Source organism: Hippocampus comes, unplaced genomic scaffold (assembly GCF_001891065.2).
Source record: "Hippocampus comes isolate QL1 unplaced genomic scaffold, H_comes_QL1_v1.1 scaffold322, whole genome shotgun sequence".
Classification (NCBI taxonomy): domain Eukaryota; kingdom Metazoa; phylum Chordata; class Actinopteri; order Syngnathiformes; family Syngnathidae; genus Hippocampus; species Hippocampus comes.
The window spans coordinates 559,757-575,994 of record NW_017805137.1 but is presented as its reverse complement, the minus strand read 5'-3'; the positions used below and the strand labels follow the sequence as shown (position 1 = coordinate 575,994).

At 43.2% G+C, this 16,238-nt stretch overlaps 1 protein-coding gene across 1 annotated transcript; it reads right to left on the bottom strand.

The window, feature by feature from the left end:
- Positions 1-1,360: 1,360 nt before the first annotated feature.
- On the bottom strand, positions 1,361-2,966 carry prmt6 (protein arginine methyltransferase 6). Its single transcript, XM_019867153.1, has 2 exons — positions 1,850-2,966; positions 1,361-1,797 (listed from the first exon to the last, which is right to left on the bottom strand). The coding sequence occupies exon 1, from the start codon at positions 2,927-2,929 to the stop codon at positions 1,880-1,882; it is 1,050 nt and encodes a 349-aa protein (XP_019722712.1). The 5' UTR covers positions 2,930-2,966; the 3' UTR covers positions 1,361-1,797; positions 1,850-1,879.
- Between the last annotated feature and the right edge of the window lie 13,272 nt (positions 2,967-16,238).

Genomic DNA, 16,238 nt, shown 5'->3' with positions numbered 1-16,238 from the left:
GCACCACGCAGTGGACACAGGATCTATGGGTCAGTTCCGGTAGCTAATGGTAATGATGACAAATAGTCTGCTCGGCTAGCACCCCAAGAGAAATGAAGCCCACCTCTTCGGAGGTTGCTCCACCAAATTAGCTTTTGTCAATAGCGTGCTCCTAATCTGTGTGCTCAGGATGTGCTGACGGAAATATTGGTTACTGTAACTGACTGTGGGAATTGAATCCTATTGGCTTCTTCATGGTGTCATTAGCATACAAGGATTAATGTGTAGCTGTGATTAGATACTGCATTGCCAGTCAGGTTTCAGCGGCGATCGAAAAACAAGATGCTTGAAAATACGTTCAATAATTTGTCCAGTTTTAAATGACAGCGGAAGTAGGAACCAAACACACATCACAAATGTTTACCTGTTCATTTTTTTAAAAAAATGAACATAGATGAGTTTTGCGAGAGCAAAGACCCCCCCCCCCTGCCCCCCACAGTCATATACGAAGAAACATGTATAAGGAGTTGTTTTGCACAAGATTCTATTTTTCGGAATATCGGGTCCTTCAAAATAATCCACTTGTAGGCACAGATGTGCCGCACGCTGTTCCCATCCTTCTAGTGGCAGACAATTCAAGGACAAACCCACATCATACCGTAGCTGCCACACACTAAAAATACATTGCCTTCACCTGTCGAAAAAAAAACAACTTTTAAAATATGTGTACAAGCGATTAACGCGAGATGGTTTTGGGGCCTCGAATGCAGGTACAAGTAGCATTTTCTCTTCCAACTTGTTACAATTCAAAGCAAACCAAGACCAATAAAAATGATAATAACCTGAGACACGGGCTATATGGGATTCCGTCCTTTTGGACCCTATATAGGTTGGGGATATATCCAATGCTTGCCCTGTGCCTACAGGTCTGTCATTCTTCCGGATAATAAATGGTTACAGGACACGGCTGGCAGTCACATCATTTCAGGGATGTTGAAATGGTATAAAGTGACACACAAATGACGCCACATTTACCATTCATGGTACCCGTAATTTTTCCCGTGCACAAATCACCACTTTCTCTCTCAAAAGGAGAAGGCATTGTAAATTAATCTGCATCATGTGACTGCGCAAGACCAAGGTCTCGGTTGTGCCCGTCTCCGCAGTCCACATTGAATTACAATAATATAAACTGTTAATTGCCATTTTTGACAAGTAATCTGAGGTTGAATAAAGGTAACCGCAGATGAATACTGTCACCCATGGCGGAATATTTTGTGCTCATGAACAATCTCTTTGGACAAGTCAGGACTGAAACAACACAATCCAAAGTGCAGTCAAACAATTTAATTCAATTTCAGATCTTTCATTTGTGATTTCACAAAATAGACAAACATCGGGGTAGTGGGATGCACTTCTAAAACATTGGAAACTACAAGCACTGTGGAGGTATTTTGTATTCAAGTGCAGTGGCACTCAATTGCAGATCTTAGCATGATAGTGCAGGGAATCAAATCTGATTGGATTTGAAAATATATATTTTAAATGCCATTCCAAATGCTTTACATGGATTAAAATAAACAGAATTGTTATTCTAGTCAGGACAAAATAGAAAAAGCATGCATGGACTGGCAGGTGAAAACCGATAATATTGCATAATTCCTCAAGTAACTTTCCAAAAAGCCCTGACCAATAAAAGACTGCTGTTCTACTACAGTATTACATCAACGGTTTTACAAGTAGCACACGTCAACTAGTGTGCAGTTTTCCAAAGTGAGTACAAAGAGCATACTATCGACCTCAGAATGGAGAATAAGGATCTTGAAAATCTGCTCAAATATCTGTTCATCCTTGATGCCTGAATTTAAAACCTGGTGCACGCAAAAGACAGCAAACTAAACTACGATAGTGTTTCAGAGGTCCAGTCAGGGATAGAGAAAGTCTTGGAACATGTTTTATGTTTTCCAATCGTGTACTCCAGGTGAATGCATACATGTCTGTCACTTTCCTCCGAGGGGAACATGTTGACTTCCCCAGTCAGCAGCGTGTCTTGAACCACGTCCGCAGGCTCATCCAGGTACAAAACTGCTTGTTTCCAGTGGGTCTCGGGTTTGAATGGGGACGTCGAGAGAACGAGTGGTTGTGGTTTGTCCGGACAAGGGAACGAGACGGTGAAGTAGACACAAAATGCATTGACCGCAGCCGAGCCGAAAGACTCGCACTTAAAGTGGCCCCTGACTGACCGCAGCTGATCCACTGTGGTCGTGTACAGGTCCAGCTCGGCAAACCGGGCCGGGTGAGACAGCACGTCCTCGGCGGTCACTGGGCTGACAGAAATGTCAGAGTTCTTGATACATTTCCTGGCAAAGTCACTCATACATGACATGTCAATGCCGTACTTGTCTTTGACCGTGTACCAGAAGTGTAAGCGGTCCTCCACTACTGGCTCGCAGATGGGCGTGATGAAAAGTTCGGCTTTGTTGGGCAGAATAACCCCGCCTGGCTTTTTCAACCACTTGTCGCGCGCGTACAGCACCGAGTTCAGCATCGACTCATGCAGGAGGGCATAACCCATCCACTCGCTCACTATCACCTCCACCATCTCGGGGAGCTCCACACTCTCAACAGTCCCTCGTATGACTTCGATTTTGTCCTCCATGTTGTTTTGCCGGACTATTTTCACAGCTTGTTCGGCAATGGAACACGCTTCAACGGCGTACACTTTCTTTGCACCGGCTTGGACGCAGAACATGCTCAAAACGCCGGTTCCTGCCCCGACGTCCAGCACAACCTTCCCTCGGATCGAGTCGCTATTTTTCAAAATGGCCAATCTATACGTGTTGGTTCGTACATGGTCCGCTATCATTTCCTCGTGAATTGTCACATCGGAATAGCTATCAAAGTACAGGCTGTCCTGTTGGGTTTTTCGTTTCTTCACCACACGAGACATGTTTGGCAACCGATAGAAGCTTCTCTCTTTGCGACACTTCCGGATTGTTGAAAATGGGATTTGTAGTTTTACACATCCCGCGATACATTGACGTGAAGCTACAAAAGCCTACATTTCCCACAAGGGTCCCACAGTGACGTTCCTGTCGGATGGTGCAATCAGGGACCGAAAGAAGGTGGTAAATATGGCCTTCAACAAAATAGGTTTTCAAAAACAGAAATTCAAAACATACTATTCACAGTAAACGGTATTCAAAAAGATATATTTCCACACATATCTGATTTTTCAACTGTTTTATTTTTTGAATTTACATTGCGGCTGTAACGTTTTTCTGCATTTTCTTATATGTGCAATTGTAAAATAATATCAGAATCTATGTTGTATTTCCATAAAAAACAAACAAATTAAAAAACAATCAAGAAACAAGTGTATGATCACCAGCAACATTCCATCACATAATAGATATGTTCTGCAGGAAATGGGTGTCTGTCAGAGGTTAGTCAACTTTTTGGATATCACTAAAATGCCTATGCCTCGTTTATGTGCTCTCTCGAGACATCCACCCCGTTTACCTTTTAACAAGCTACACGTAAGACTTCTGAGATACCCCAAAGTTATAGCGGGCAGAACTCTCATCCTGATTGTCCTTTGGGATTTTCAGAGATCTTTGCCAAACGATACTGGCCAAACGAACAGGAGCTGTATCCCAAGTTATAATGACGAAGACATGAAAGAAAAAGCAGTAGCTTGAGGAGAGGAGGAAACAAAACAAAGAAAAATGTGAGAGTTTCAAGTTTGACTATTTGAAGCAAGAGGACAGCACAGAGGAACGTAAGAACTATGTGGCCTGTAAAAAGAACTGGCTTTTTTAAGTATCCATATACAATTCATACTTGAACCATTATTGTTGTTATTGAAATCCAAACATTATCTACACACTGAAGAAGCTAAATCAATTGATGGATTGTCAGAAGCAAAACTGGATGATGTGCAAAGTAAGGATGGACCTCTACGGTGGGATACATGACTGCATTGTGAAATCCAGACACATTGTGACGGTATGAATTTGGCAGGAAGGTTTGAAGCATGGATGCTGGACACGAAAGACAAACAAGGGGCCGTTGGCCATGTTGTTGTCCACGCCTCCTCTCAAGCTTCAGGTAGAGCTGCTGCCAAACCCCAACACAGTCAGCGTCCAGCTCCCACTGTGTCAGCTGGCTCTGTTTACCTTCATCTTTACACTGCGGATTACAAATCATCTGTATTCATACACAGAGGAAAAGCTACACTCAAACCAGCCATTTGAAAGTTGAGGGGAGAGTATGACAAACTTCATCACGATGAGGGACAGGAACCGCACCATTCAGAACAAGGTGGCGCTCCGGCATGTTATTAAAATGCCACTATACATCTGTGGAGTAGTCATCACACCACCACTGTTTTTTTCAAGTATGTTCGTAAGAGGAAAAAAACGGAATTATAATAGATAAATAGATAAATAAATAAGGCGATAAGTGTTGCATAACTGTATGCGTGTGTTGGGGGCAAGTAGAGATATAAAGAAGAGACCCTGGCTGACTTTGCACGAAGGCCACCAGCAGCTGTTCTTCCTCTTGGTCAGCTTGCACGGCCCCATGGGAGCTGCCTGTACGCTGTTCGGAACACCGGACCTGTCGGCCGCTGCAACCGACACATAAACACGGTCACAACATTCTCCTGGAAGTGCACACCAGCATGCACGGATTGCATGCACAGAATCCACACAATAACATGAAATGCATGCTCATGTGCAGTGCGGGGACACATTCTGTGCAGAAGAACCTGCACATTCATGATCACGTGTGAGAGAAATGCACTCTGCTGAACAGCAATGCTAAGGTGCAATGACTTCCAATTGATTGCTTCGGGTGATCAATCTGGGGCTGCTTTGAGATCTGCCTCGCAAAGAAAAGACTCACTGGTCTGCCATCACACATGTTTGCATCCATTTCATCCTTTAGTGCACACCCACTGATGACAGTATTTTACAAATGCATCGATGTGGATGTCTTTTCAAAGTCTGTATTGTTTTATTCCTCACCCGGGCATCTCACGGAACACAATCGGAGCACGTGCCAGTGCTTATCACCGCCAAAGCAAAATCTCTTGCCCCGCGGGTTTCCACTCCAGCTTATTTGTCCAGTCACCAATCCACCACACACACCGTCGCAGCAGCCAGTCCCACAGCGAGACCTCGGCCCGTCAATCCACATCCCGGGAAATCAATTCATTAATTACATCCACCTCCCTGTAGATTCACTTCCCTCATGCATCCAAATATCAGTGACATTACAACACAATTAAGTCTAATTACCAAGTACAAGCCCCATTTGGCATGGTGGAGGAGACCTGGGCTGCTTACGAGAGAATAACTGCCCAAAAATCAAATCCTGTTTTTTAATGGTGTTTATCCAGTGAGTACATCCACACATGAGAGCAACTGGATGGCATTCTGTAAACCTCCACGGGTCCCTTTGCCGGCAAGAAATGATGCACCCATCAATCCATTTTCTTCTTCATTTGAAACGCCGAGAAAATGACTGCAACCGCCTCTCAAAAAGCAAATATGGAGCGAAGATCTTTGGGTGCGAACGCACATTAAACCGTAATGATGGTACTCCATTATGCTAACTTGGGTCTGAACGGGCTAACATTCCGCCATTAAAGCCGGGCGCATTTAAATTCAGCTGGTGAACCTGAAATCGCACAAAATCTCCGCGAGGCGCCTGTGTTTCCACACCGATGAAGCCAACTAAGAAATCAGTTCTTTGTCATGTATTTGGGGAACACCAATACTGTGTCGATGAATAGGACCTGAATCGGCCTCTCTTTGCACTTAAAACGATGGATGCGGTTTTCGAAAAGTGATCCAGAGCAGGGACAGAGGCCATTTCCATAACTGAAAAACATGTAATGCAATGCTATATGATTAAAAATACAATTCGGCCCAAATTTAAAGTCAAGAAACGTTTTGAAAATAATCAACTTTTTTAAATGCAATGTTTTCTTCTTGTTTTTGCTCCGGTAATACTTTTGTTCATGTATTTGGAAGAGGGCCGAAGCCATTTATTGAGAAAGAATTAATAAGGAAGGTGCTGCCACGAAGAAGCCAATTACTTCTTCATGTTTTGCAGGTAGCAAGCGTGTCAGCTTTTCACGGTCCATTTCAAGGTTAAAAAGTACCGTATGAGTTCACAAGCAGTCAAGGGACCGTGATGCCAGTGGTTAAGAGGCACATTTCAAAACATGAAGGGTAGATAATTAATTAGCAATTTCAAGCGACGACATTCATTAGCTTACAGCACAAGCCCAAAGAGATGCAGTCAGAGAACGTCATAGCAGATTTGTGAAAGTGTGAAGTTTTAGCTTAGTTTGGATATTTCGTTTGTTATCATTACAAGGACGCGATATGTCAAGTATCTTCATTTGAGTTTTTGCTGTCACCAAATAGACTGACGGACAGACCTGGTATTTTACACGCTCTTCCCACTGACCTTGGTTTCTGCAAAGTAAAAAAAAAAAAATCAATGCTCCTTCAAAGGGACAGAAGGCAGTATTCACTTTCTGTTAAGGTGCTGTGCATCTCACCCCCGAAGGTAAGACAGCCAAAGAGAGAACCTGTGCTGGTAGTTAGTGTCAACAGGACGTTTATCTGCGCAGACAGGCCCACACGCGTTGGCAGAGAAGCACTTGTATGGATATTAAGGGACCTCAGATAGTGGATATCTGAGCAGCACTGACACCTTGCTTTTGCTCAGCTTTCTCGTTTTAGCTGGTTTTTATATTCATGCAGTCCACGGGCTGTTCATACAATGGAATTGACATTTGTAAACATCTTTGACGATGTTAAAGTTCACTCCCAAGAAACCATGTAAAGTTTCGATCTGCAAAGCCGAAAAAAAAATGCACTTGGCTACTTTGCACTGAGACCTACTCTTCATGTCAAGTGCCTTGAGATAACTTCTGTTATGAATTGTTGCGATAGAAATAAAACTGATTCGACTTGACTGTCTATCAGAAAGCTGGAACAAAGTCACAGTGGTCCATAATTGTAAAATATAAGCCGGTTCAACAACGCACTGAAGTATGGTGTTGCTGTCGACTTCTCGAAGCGCTCCGTCAAACAGATGCTGACCATAAGGACCGGGGCTCCAGATTTGGTTGTACAGTATTGATTGCCTTCAAACAAATGAGAAAATCCATTTCAGCACATTAGCACAATTGCTGAGTTTTGCGTGTCTAATTGCATACATCGATCGGTGCGCAACCTCAACCGGTTGAAATGAAAATATGAAATTAAAGCGCTTGAGTGGACGGATAAAGGAGTTTCTGCCACATCATCTGGCGTGAAGAATTTTCAATGGAAGCGAGAATCACGGGGCATTGTTTGCTTGGTTCAGATCACCCGGTTGCTGGGAAGACTCAGCACCAACAATACCTCTGGAAAAGCTGGTGTCAACATGAAAAAAGGACTGTCCCAATGTACAATGTTGTCACTTTAATCTCTCCATCTGTTTTTTTTTTTAAACCCATTTACATTTTAGAATGGTGGCGAGCGTCGGGAGGGAATCAAGAGGAAAATGGATAATGAGCTGCTTAACAGCTTCATGGAATGCCGCCGTAGCCTGTGAGCCACGACAGCCATGATTGGTCGTTTGTTTACAACACTACCGGCTCATAATGTTCTGGCCCGTCTGCTTTCTGGCACGCGACAGAAGCGGATTATGCCAAGTAAAATCTGGACGAACCACAAATTCAATCTCCTCACCACAATTCAGACGTATTTTCAATCAATTACAACAAAGCTCTGGTCAAATTAGATAGATGTCACGGCATTGTATGTTACTCTGCATGTGAATGAGAAAGTCGATTTTTCAGTGTTTTTTTTTTTTTTTTTCTATTGTTCGACAAAGATGACCGAAAGCGAGTCTTGCCTCGGGTGGTCTTGATGTCCTCATGTGAACCTGTTAGAGAAACAATGTGCGCCCACAGGCAAACGCTGTCCAGAAGCAAGCTAAACTGACTGTTACAGTTCATCAGCAAACACATTGCTTTTTGTTTTGTTTTTTTTTTTCCTTCACACAGCCCATTGCTTGGTCTAAAGCCACATTTTTTCAACATGATGCTACATATTTTCTGGAGCATAAACACAGAGAACAGTGTAGTTATTCTTGTCCACCTGCGTAAGTGAATAAAAGATGCAAGCGTGGCATGTGAAGAGAGGCTTGCTGCTTTCTGAAAGTGTTGTGGAGGCTTTCGCCTTTAATTTGCATTTCAAAAAGTTGCACTTGGGGATCCGCGCCGAGCCTAACGGCTTCGGATTCATCCCCAAACAGTGACATCATCTATCCAAAGCAGCGCTCAGCTTGAGCACTTCTGTTCGGACCGCTAATTGGCTGGGCAGGAAGGGCCGGGGGGGACATTGCATCGCAGTCTTAAATGGCTACTTTGGGCTGCTGCACTGGATATTTAGTGAGCCTGGGTCATTCCCGATCCCCAGAGAGTCAGTTAGGAGCTCGCTATATCGCCTGGAAGAAAGTGCAAAGACATACAATGTGCGGAAAATGACAGCATTCTGCAGTCGAGTCCCCGGATACGGTCAAGGTGGTGGTAATCACCGTATGGGGTGAAATAATGCCCCGAAGCATCTAATGAGGTGGAAATAATCCACAAGGTCTTTGTCATTTATTTTAAGAAGAAAGTTGAACGTGGCATGTTTTTTTTTAATCCATTTGTTTCAAATTAACTTGGACTGTGTTCTTGTATCAAACCCAGATTTCAATGAAGGACAGCAGTGCGTTGAAGCACACGCGCAGTGAACTTATGAAATGAAGCTTGGAAAAGAGGCATGTGAGGCAGGAACTATAGCGGTCAAATTAAAAATTGGGCGATCTCGTCTTTCTCAGGCAGAGTCAGAAAAATCCTTCCAGCAGTCAAGTGAAATAATAGGCAGGGCTCTACCTTTGCCATGCCTTCGCTTGTGCCTGACGACTCCGTGAAGGCAGTCACAGCCTTTGTGTCTGACATACTAACATCCAAATGATTTGCTCGTCAAATGAATCCCTGAGCCAAAAAGAGCCAGCAGCTCTTCTGCGTCTCCAACAATGGGAACACATTTCTGGAAGATGAGATTGCACAGTTGTATGTAAATTAAAGTGGAAACAATCCCGACGCTCAAAGCGTTTCGGTTTTTGGCTCCGAACTGATTATTTGCCATCTCCTTGCTCACTCACTCTCTCTCTCCCCCTACTCTCTTCCACTCTCTCTGTTTAGTGTTCTGAAGATACAATTTTAGAAAAATGTGTGTGCGCAATTGTAGGAAATGTTCAAAATAATAATGTTTGACTCGATTTATAAATGTGGGGAGACTTGACCAAATTACGGATCTTTATTAGCAAGGAAACGCACTTGTGTCTCTGCCTCCGGGTTGGTCCCCACACGGGTTCCGTCGGTCTCTGCTTTTCTTCAAGGTGACTAATTGAATTCCCCCTGATTTGGCTGACCTTCCTCGGGATTGTTTTGATGGCAATGATTTCCTGTCCTATTGCTTCAGCAGGAAGAACCAACGGAGCAAGTGAAGGCTTCTGGTTTATCTTCGTGGCTCTGAGATGAAATGTGAAGTGAGCTGTAAAGAGATCCTGTATGTCACCGGGGTTTACTACTGTCGGCAGAAAAAAAAAAAAGAATCCCAGTAGATTGGGAGAAAAAGTATTGGAGCTCTGTAAAATGCACAATGTTGATGGGTTTTGGAGGTCATTGGAAAGAGCAAACATATTTCACATGCAACAAGTAAGATCTATAAAAAAAAAAAAGACAGTATTTACAGATCCCTGTATCGTAAGGCGTTCGCATGAGTCTCGAGTGCAGTCAAATCAAAAGTGCTGCCTGACTTCAACGACCGCTTGCTATCTCGTCAACATCCTCTTCCACATTTATCACATTTCAAACAGTCTCGTCGGATGCCTTATTCACATCTGAAGTTGACTTGGTGGAAAGTAAAATAGAAATTCAAATCGAAACATCACATTTTGTCAATAGTGTCACGCGAGGAGCCGGATTTGGACCCAGAAGCAGACAGGAGATGAAAGTGGAGAAGTCTTTATATGCAAAAAAATTCAAAGTCAAAAAAAACAAGAGAGCAGGGCTGGACGCAGCAGGGCAGAGAAGGCTGAACGTTCTGACGTCTAACTGAGTAACTCAAGATTGTGTCGGGATAAACAAGCTACGGACCAAAGCAACAAACAACATCAAGGACGCAAAGAACCAAACTCTGTCACAGTCACAACAAATATACAGATTTTTTTTTTTCTAAATAGAAAACAAACATTTGCATTGATTATATGACATGTTGTTTCAACAAGCACGTCCAGCAACTACATCGGGGCCAAGAAAGTGGACTAACTTAGTCAAACAACTCAGACTTGAGGTGTCAAACATTCCCCGTCTGCACAGTACGATGTGCTCCGTGTGGATACACCCCAAAATTACAGCGTGACAGCACAACAGCGAGGAAATCAGGCCGTCACGTGGTGAAGAGCATTTTGCACCCCGATTGGTTTGTTTCTTGGTATCATTTAAATCTAAATAGTCGGGTCGGAGTCCAGCTGGATCATGCGCAGCAGCGAAAACAATATTTCACGCAGTTAGTCACACATTTTCCACATCTCCCATACAGTAGCCCCATGATTACGGCGTGCTTATCTGTCCTGCGTTTTAACTGCCAATTCCTTATTCTCTCAGCGCCGTGTAAACCGGTGAGTGAAAGCTGGCTGTATTACTTTTTATTGCCCTGCAATGGAAAGTCAATGCGATACAGCTCTAATCTCGGGACAGGTGGTGATATTCTTTTACATGGCGGAGGGCTGGCTCGGTCAATGCACAGATGACTGATAAGAAGAATCTTTAAACGGGGGTGTTTATATCTTGCACTACTGGCCACAGCGACAACAGTTGATCTTCTCTGTGGGGATATTGAATTCTTTTTTTAGTTTGGCGCTTCGGAGGAAAGACACCAAGATGAAGAATTATACTAGTCAAAAGCAAATTTTCATCAGAGATGGCGACGGGTGTCCCGTAATGTATCTTTGACGGCGTTTTCAAAAATGTAGTTCTGTTTTTTTATTTATTTATTTATTTATTTATTTTTTATTAGCACATCAGGTTTTGCAGATATTTTCTTAAGTTTGATTTATCAATGCTGACCCTATCCAGATATTACTTTGTGTTGTAATTTAAAGCGTACTCAGTTTTACTGAAGCAAGTGGTTGCACGAAATCAAAGTAATCTGGATCCAGATTTTTTTTCAAATAGATGATACGTATACTTTGTAAATGTATACTGACTCCAAATTATTTGAATTATGCGTGACCCCTTGACGAAATAACATTGAGAAAAGTCCAAAAAACATTTTTTTCAGTGTATGACATTTAAGAAAAAAAACATAATTCATAAATGCTACAAATTATGTTGCTGTTAGATTTTATTATTATGATGATGAAAGCATGATGAGGTAGTGAAACGAGGGCGGATTTGTAATTCAGAAAAAAACCCCAACATTGTCATTGCTCAGACCAAAATGACTTTCTCCATGTGATTTGAATGCAGAATGTCGGGCAGTTTCAGTCACTCTCAGGATGAAATTGGTCTCGCTGGAGGCTACACAGCAAGGTGCCACAACTTCAGAAAAACAAGTCATGAAATATTTAACGCACAACATGAGCATTCCAAATAGATCAGCGTTGAGAGTTCAAATTGGACATCATCTGTCCCGACCAATTGTATTCCACATCAAATGCTAAACTAACACGGATCCACTTCAAGTCTCAGCGATCATCAGCCTGTAAGCGCGGCACTCTCTTTTGGAATCTTATGATATCACCCGAGCCAAGAGGTTTTTGAACCTCTTATTATAAGTTCAGCAGACACTCGCCCGTCAGGGAAAGCAAGGTGTCGTTCCCAAAGAGAGCGCCTCACTTCCTCTGCCTCTGTCTGTCAGCCGGCAGCTTATTAAAGCACCGCCAGGCTGCGAGTGTCAGCCAGAGAGTGCCGACCGTTATGATTTGCTCGTAGCCAGGTGCGGGCCTTTAACCTTCGGCTGCAAAAACGGGCAGGTGCTTTGATATGGCTTGTAGAACGGATTTTCCGACCGATAAAATCTTATTGTCTCATCAAATCTTGACGTTCCTTTGGCATGTAACAAACGAGGGATGCATGCATATGACACGAGCGATTCTATTAAGGATCAATACACAGCAATGAGAGGATGGTGACTACGGGATTCGTTAAGAAGCAAAGGTTGACGCTTTTCTTTCGTCTTCTTTTCGTCAGATTTGTTTTGAATAAGCAGAAGCTGAGGTCGCACACGTTTTCCAGAGTTTTTCCTGATTTTCCAAGGTCAAACTCTCGGCCTCAACCTTCATGAATTGTTCAAGCATCATGAAAGCAACATGGAAGTGACAACCGGCTGTTGATAAAAAGATGAGAAAACTACCAAACACTCGGGCCCTCACGTGAATGACTAACCACAAAGGTGAAGGTGATGCTCCCGCACGTAAACACTGTCAAATAATCCGCCGGTTTTTGTCGCCAGAAAAATCATTATTTTAACCGCACCGTTGTGAAATGTGCAACGGACACCAAATACTCGGAACATTTCCTTGCCTGCAAATGAGATGGATGCGGAAAGTCAGCCTCATTTAAATGTGCAAACAATACATTTGATTCCCTGACTTTAGTCTGTCATTGTTTAGAAATTCCTCTGAATATAGATGACTTTCCCTATGGATGTGTACACTGCTGAGTGACACGTTTTGCATTTTCAGAAGTTTGTTCCCAACTGTGGAGTCCCCGATGGCTGCATCAGACTAATTGGTTGGTTTCTTTATGTTTGAGCGACACTGAGCTGTGTATAAAAAATAAAAAATAAAAAAGCACACTTACAAACATGTAAAAGGTGAGGCAGTCAGTATGCCCTACATTTTGAAGGAAAAGCCAAAAATCAAGAGGTGAAATAAAGTGTGTCAGGCAATTCTTAAAATGAATGAAAAGCCGGCACTCGTGGGTAAGATGACATCTCATGCACAGCCAAACTAGTTGACTGGAGTCAGCGGTCCTTCACGTGACCGTGAATGTGTACCACGCATGTGTTTACGTATCGGCGGTGCCACGCGGCAGGAAAACGGCAAGACTGATTATGTGCGCCACCATATGTTGATGCGGCGAGAGGATGTGAGCAGGTGCTGACGGTGGGAGGCCGCCTTATAAATTAAGGATGAGAGTCAATTTTGAAGAGTGAAAAGGTCTCAGAAACACAATTTGGCATCAAATTAGATTCTCACTTTAAGAACCTCCAGAGGTTGCAATCAAAGGGAGACGTGAGCCAGTGAAATAAGTACATCACCGCAGTCCAAAGCATTTTCACCGGGCGCCTGCTTTCAGTTATGCAAAATGTGGCCTTTTTGTTCATAGCCTACGCAGCCGCAGCCAAGCAACTTCAACGTTGTTGCAAGGGTAAAACCGCTAAAACTAACATCCGTAATGGCGCTGCTTGTCGTCTGAAGAAATCGAAACGAGGCAAACACCAACATCACCCTTTCATGAAGTCACGCTGTAAAACGAAGCCGCGATAAAGGGGACATTTTTTTTTTGCTGCGGCAAATTACAGAATCCCTGTGAAGTTCAGAGATAATGTTGCAACTGTAAACCTTTTAAAGTGATGTATCATCCACATCATAGGCAGTCATATAACCTTTCTTGCATTGTATCATCTTTCCTGCAGTAATCAAGCACACTTTTCATTCCGAGGGAGAGAGCTTTGGCTCTGACTCCTCAGAAGGTCGTCGTTATCTCCCCCTCGGAGGGTAAGCCACATAAATCATGTATGCACACACCCGAGTTGAGCTCCAGCTCGCCCGTTCTGCACCCTGGCACCCACCCCCTTGCCGTGGCCCGGATAAACGCCGGCTCGGATGAACTCTTCAGGTTATCCCCCCGATTCACTGGGGTCCACGTCAGCGAGATTACGCCGTCAATTAATATGCAAAACAGGGCTCGAAAGAAGAGGTGGGAACGTGGTTGTGGACAGATTGCGCCACGCTGAGCTAATATTTCGTCGCATGATGATGTCTTCGCCGTACTTGTTGACTCACTAATTGGCGGACTTTGGCTGGGGGATCCGTCAGCCGCTTATCAAGACAGAAAGTAGTCAGTGACAAATAAGAGGACACACTCAAACAATAGCCAAAGGGAGCAATGCACCTGTGGTATAAAGCAATATAGATATATTTTTAAAAAAATCTACCGTACTTCTACTTTTGAGGTCTCTGCAGCGTAATCCGACTGATTTGGGTTCGGAGACGAGGGGCAGCTGAAGGGTAGTCGACACAAACGAGTGCAGTGACGCCAAGAAACACCGGTCCCAGTCCATACAGAGCCAAAGGATTGATCAAGATCCTGTCTGAATGAAGTGAGGCACGGCGACAAAGAGATTGTCTTTCACCTCCACTCTGTCGAAACACGAGACCCACCGAATGTCTTCATCCAGGAGTTCTTTGCAGTGAATGAACAGAGAAACAACTTGGACCGCCGTGACTGTACACGGAATTGAGGCGCTCCGCCGATAATCAATAAGGGTTGGAAAAGGCCCTTCAGTTTTCTGTTCATCGAAATTTTTCACCTTATCAAGACAGCTAAAGCGACAGATCTGAATTGTGACATACGTACGTATATAACAAACAACCATGTAATCAAAAAAAATCCTAGTCAGGTAGTCTCCTTTAAAATATCACAGTGCAAAGACGAAAGGTGTTTGTCACGGGCTCCTGAAGTGGGACTTAGTGTGCGCGTGTGTGAAAGGCACATTGTGGGAAAGTCACAGTACAACAAGCCGTCATCGTTTCCCAAACTCCCGGATAGTGCTCGAGTTCACGAAAACCATGAGGGTAAAGAAGCACTGGATGTGCTGATTAGTGTGTTGAAGCATGGCTTTAAGGGGCGTGGCCTAGTGAGTGACAAATATATATACACGAATGAACGTGAGCGGCTGTGCCTCGCTTCGATTTCACTGCATTTTTATGACATTTTCAGACAACAACTAGACCTCGTGGCTCATGTCCGGGTTGTTTTTTTTTTTTTTTTTTTTTTTTTTTTTGGTACGTGTTTTTCTTTTTAGAAATTAAGGACAATATAATTATTTTGGCTGTTGAGCCAAGGCTCTTTCTAGTTGAATGGATTATCCAACGTGTGGTGAAGATGGAATGCTGACTAATCAATATTTGAATTAAGTAAAAAAAAAAAAACAGAAGTAAACAATATTGTAGCACCATATCTTGTTTCAAATATAGAATCGCGGTTGTAAAGTTTTACAACCAGTTGATTGCATCCTTATTTTGTTCATTGTTAATAAATGCTCAATAATGTGTTCTCATTGGACGCATTTCATTCTCAAAGTTGTGATCTTTACTCTGTGGTTGACTTGGGTAATTTATTATTTATCAAGTACAAATGAGATTGTATTGATTAGAGATGCATCTGTCACAGACAGAGTAGCAAATGAATATTTTACTCCTACTCTAAAGTAGTAGTTTAGCTTGCATCCTAATTAGGGTCATTAAATGATATCGGCTGATTAGCTGGACGTAATTGCGGAAATCGTCATTTAAAAGTGGCGGTGGAAATTTGTCAGAGTGCTAGGAGTCAAATGTAATGTGATTATTGATGAGATGCAGATGGGATCTGCAAGGGCCACGATAAAGAAAAAGAAAAAAGTGACATATGGATGAATCTGACTGTGTACACGCGCACGCACACACACACACACACACACACACACACACACACACACACACACACACACACACACACACACACACTATTCAAAGTACCGACACTAATTCATTTATTTTTCCTCAAAATTATTGTCCTGTATTTCATCCGGAGATGCAAAGCCAGACACTTTAAACTCCTCTTTTTTTCGTACCAACTCACCGCGGCGGTATTCCCAACATGGCTGTGCCTCTGCAGTTTAAATGACGCAGTCCAGATCATCGTGCTTCGGACGGATAGTAAATAGTCGATGGCGGCGATAAATTTGTCACTTCTGAGACAGAGATAAGGCACATTACCTTCAGAGGGCAGGCGTATATCACCCTTACCTAGGGCTGATGAAATGCAGAGCGCAGGGGCAACACGGCATCTGTAAGTGAGGCTTTCTTTATGGCCTGATTAAGTCATCTGAGGCGAGCTGTAGAACAAGCCGCGCAGCTTTATTTCA

Bases quoted from the DNA above. Each gene is read 5' to 3' on its own strand.
- prmt6 (XM_019867153.1), bottom strand. From the start codon at position 2,929: ATGTCTCGTGTGGTGAAGAAACGAAAAACCCAACAGGACAGCCTGTAC.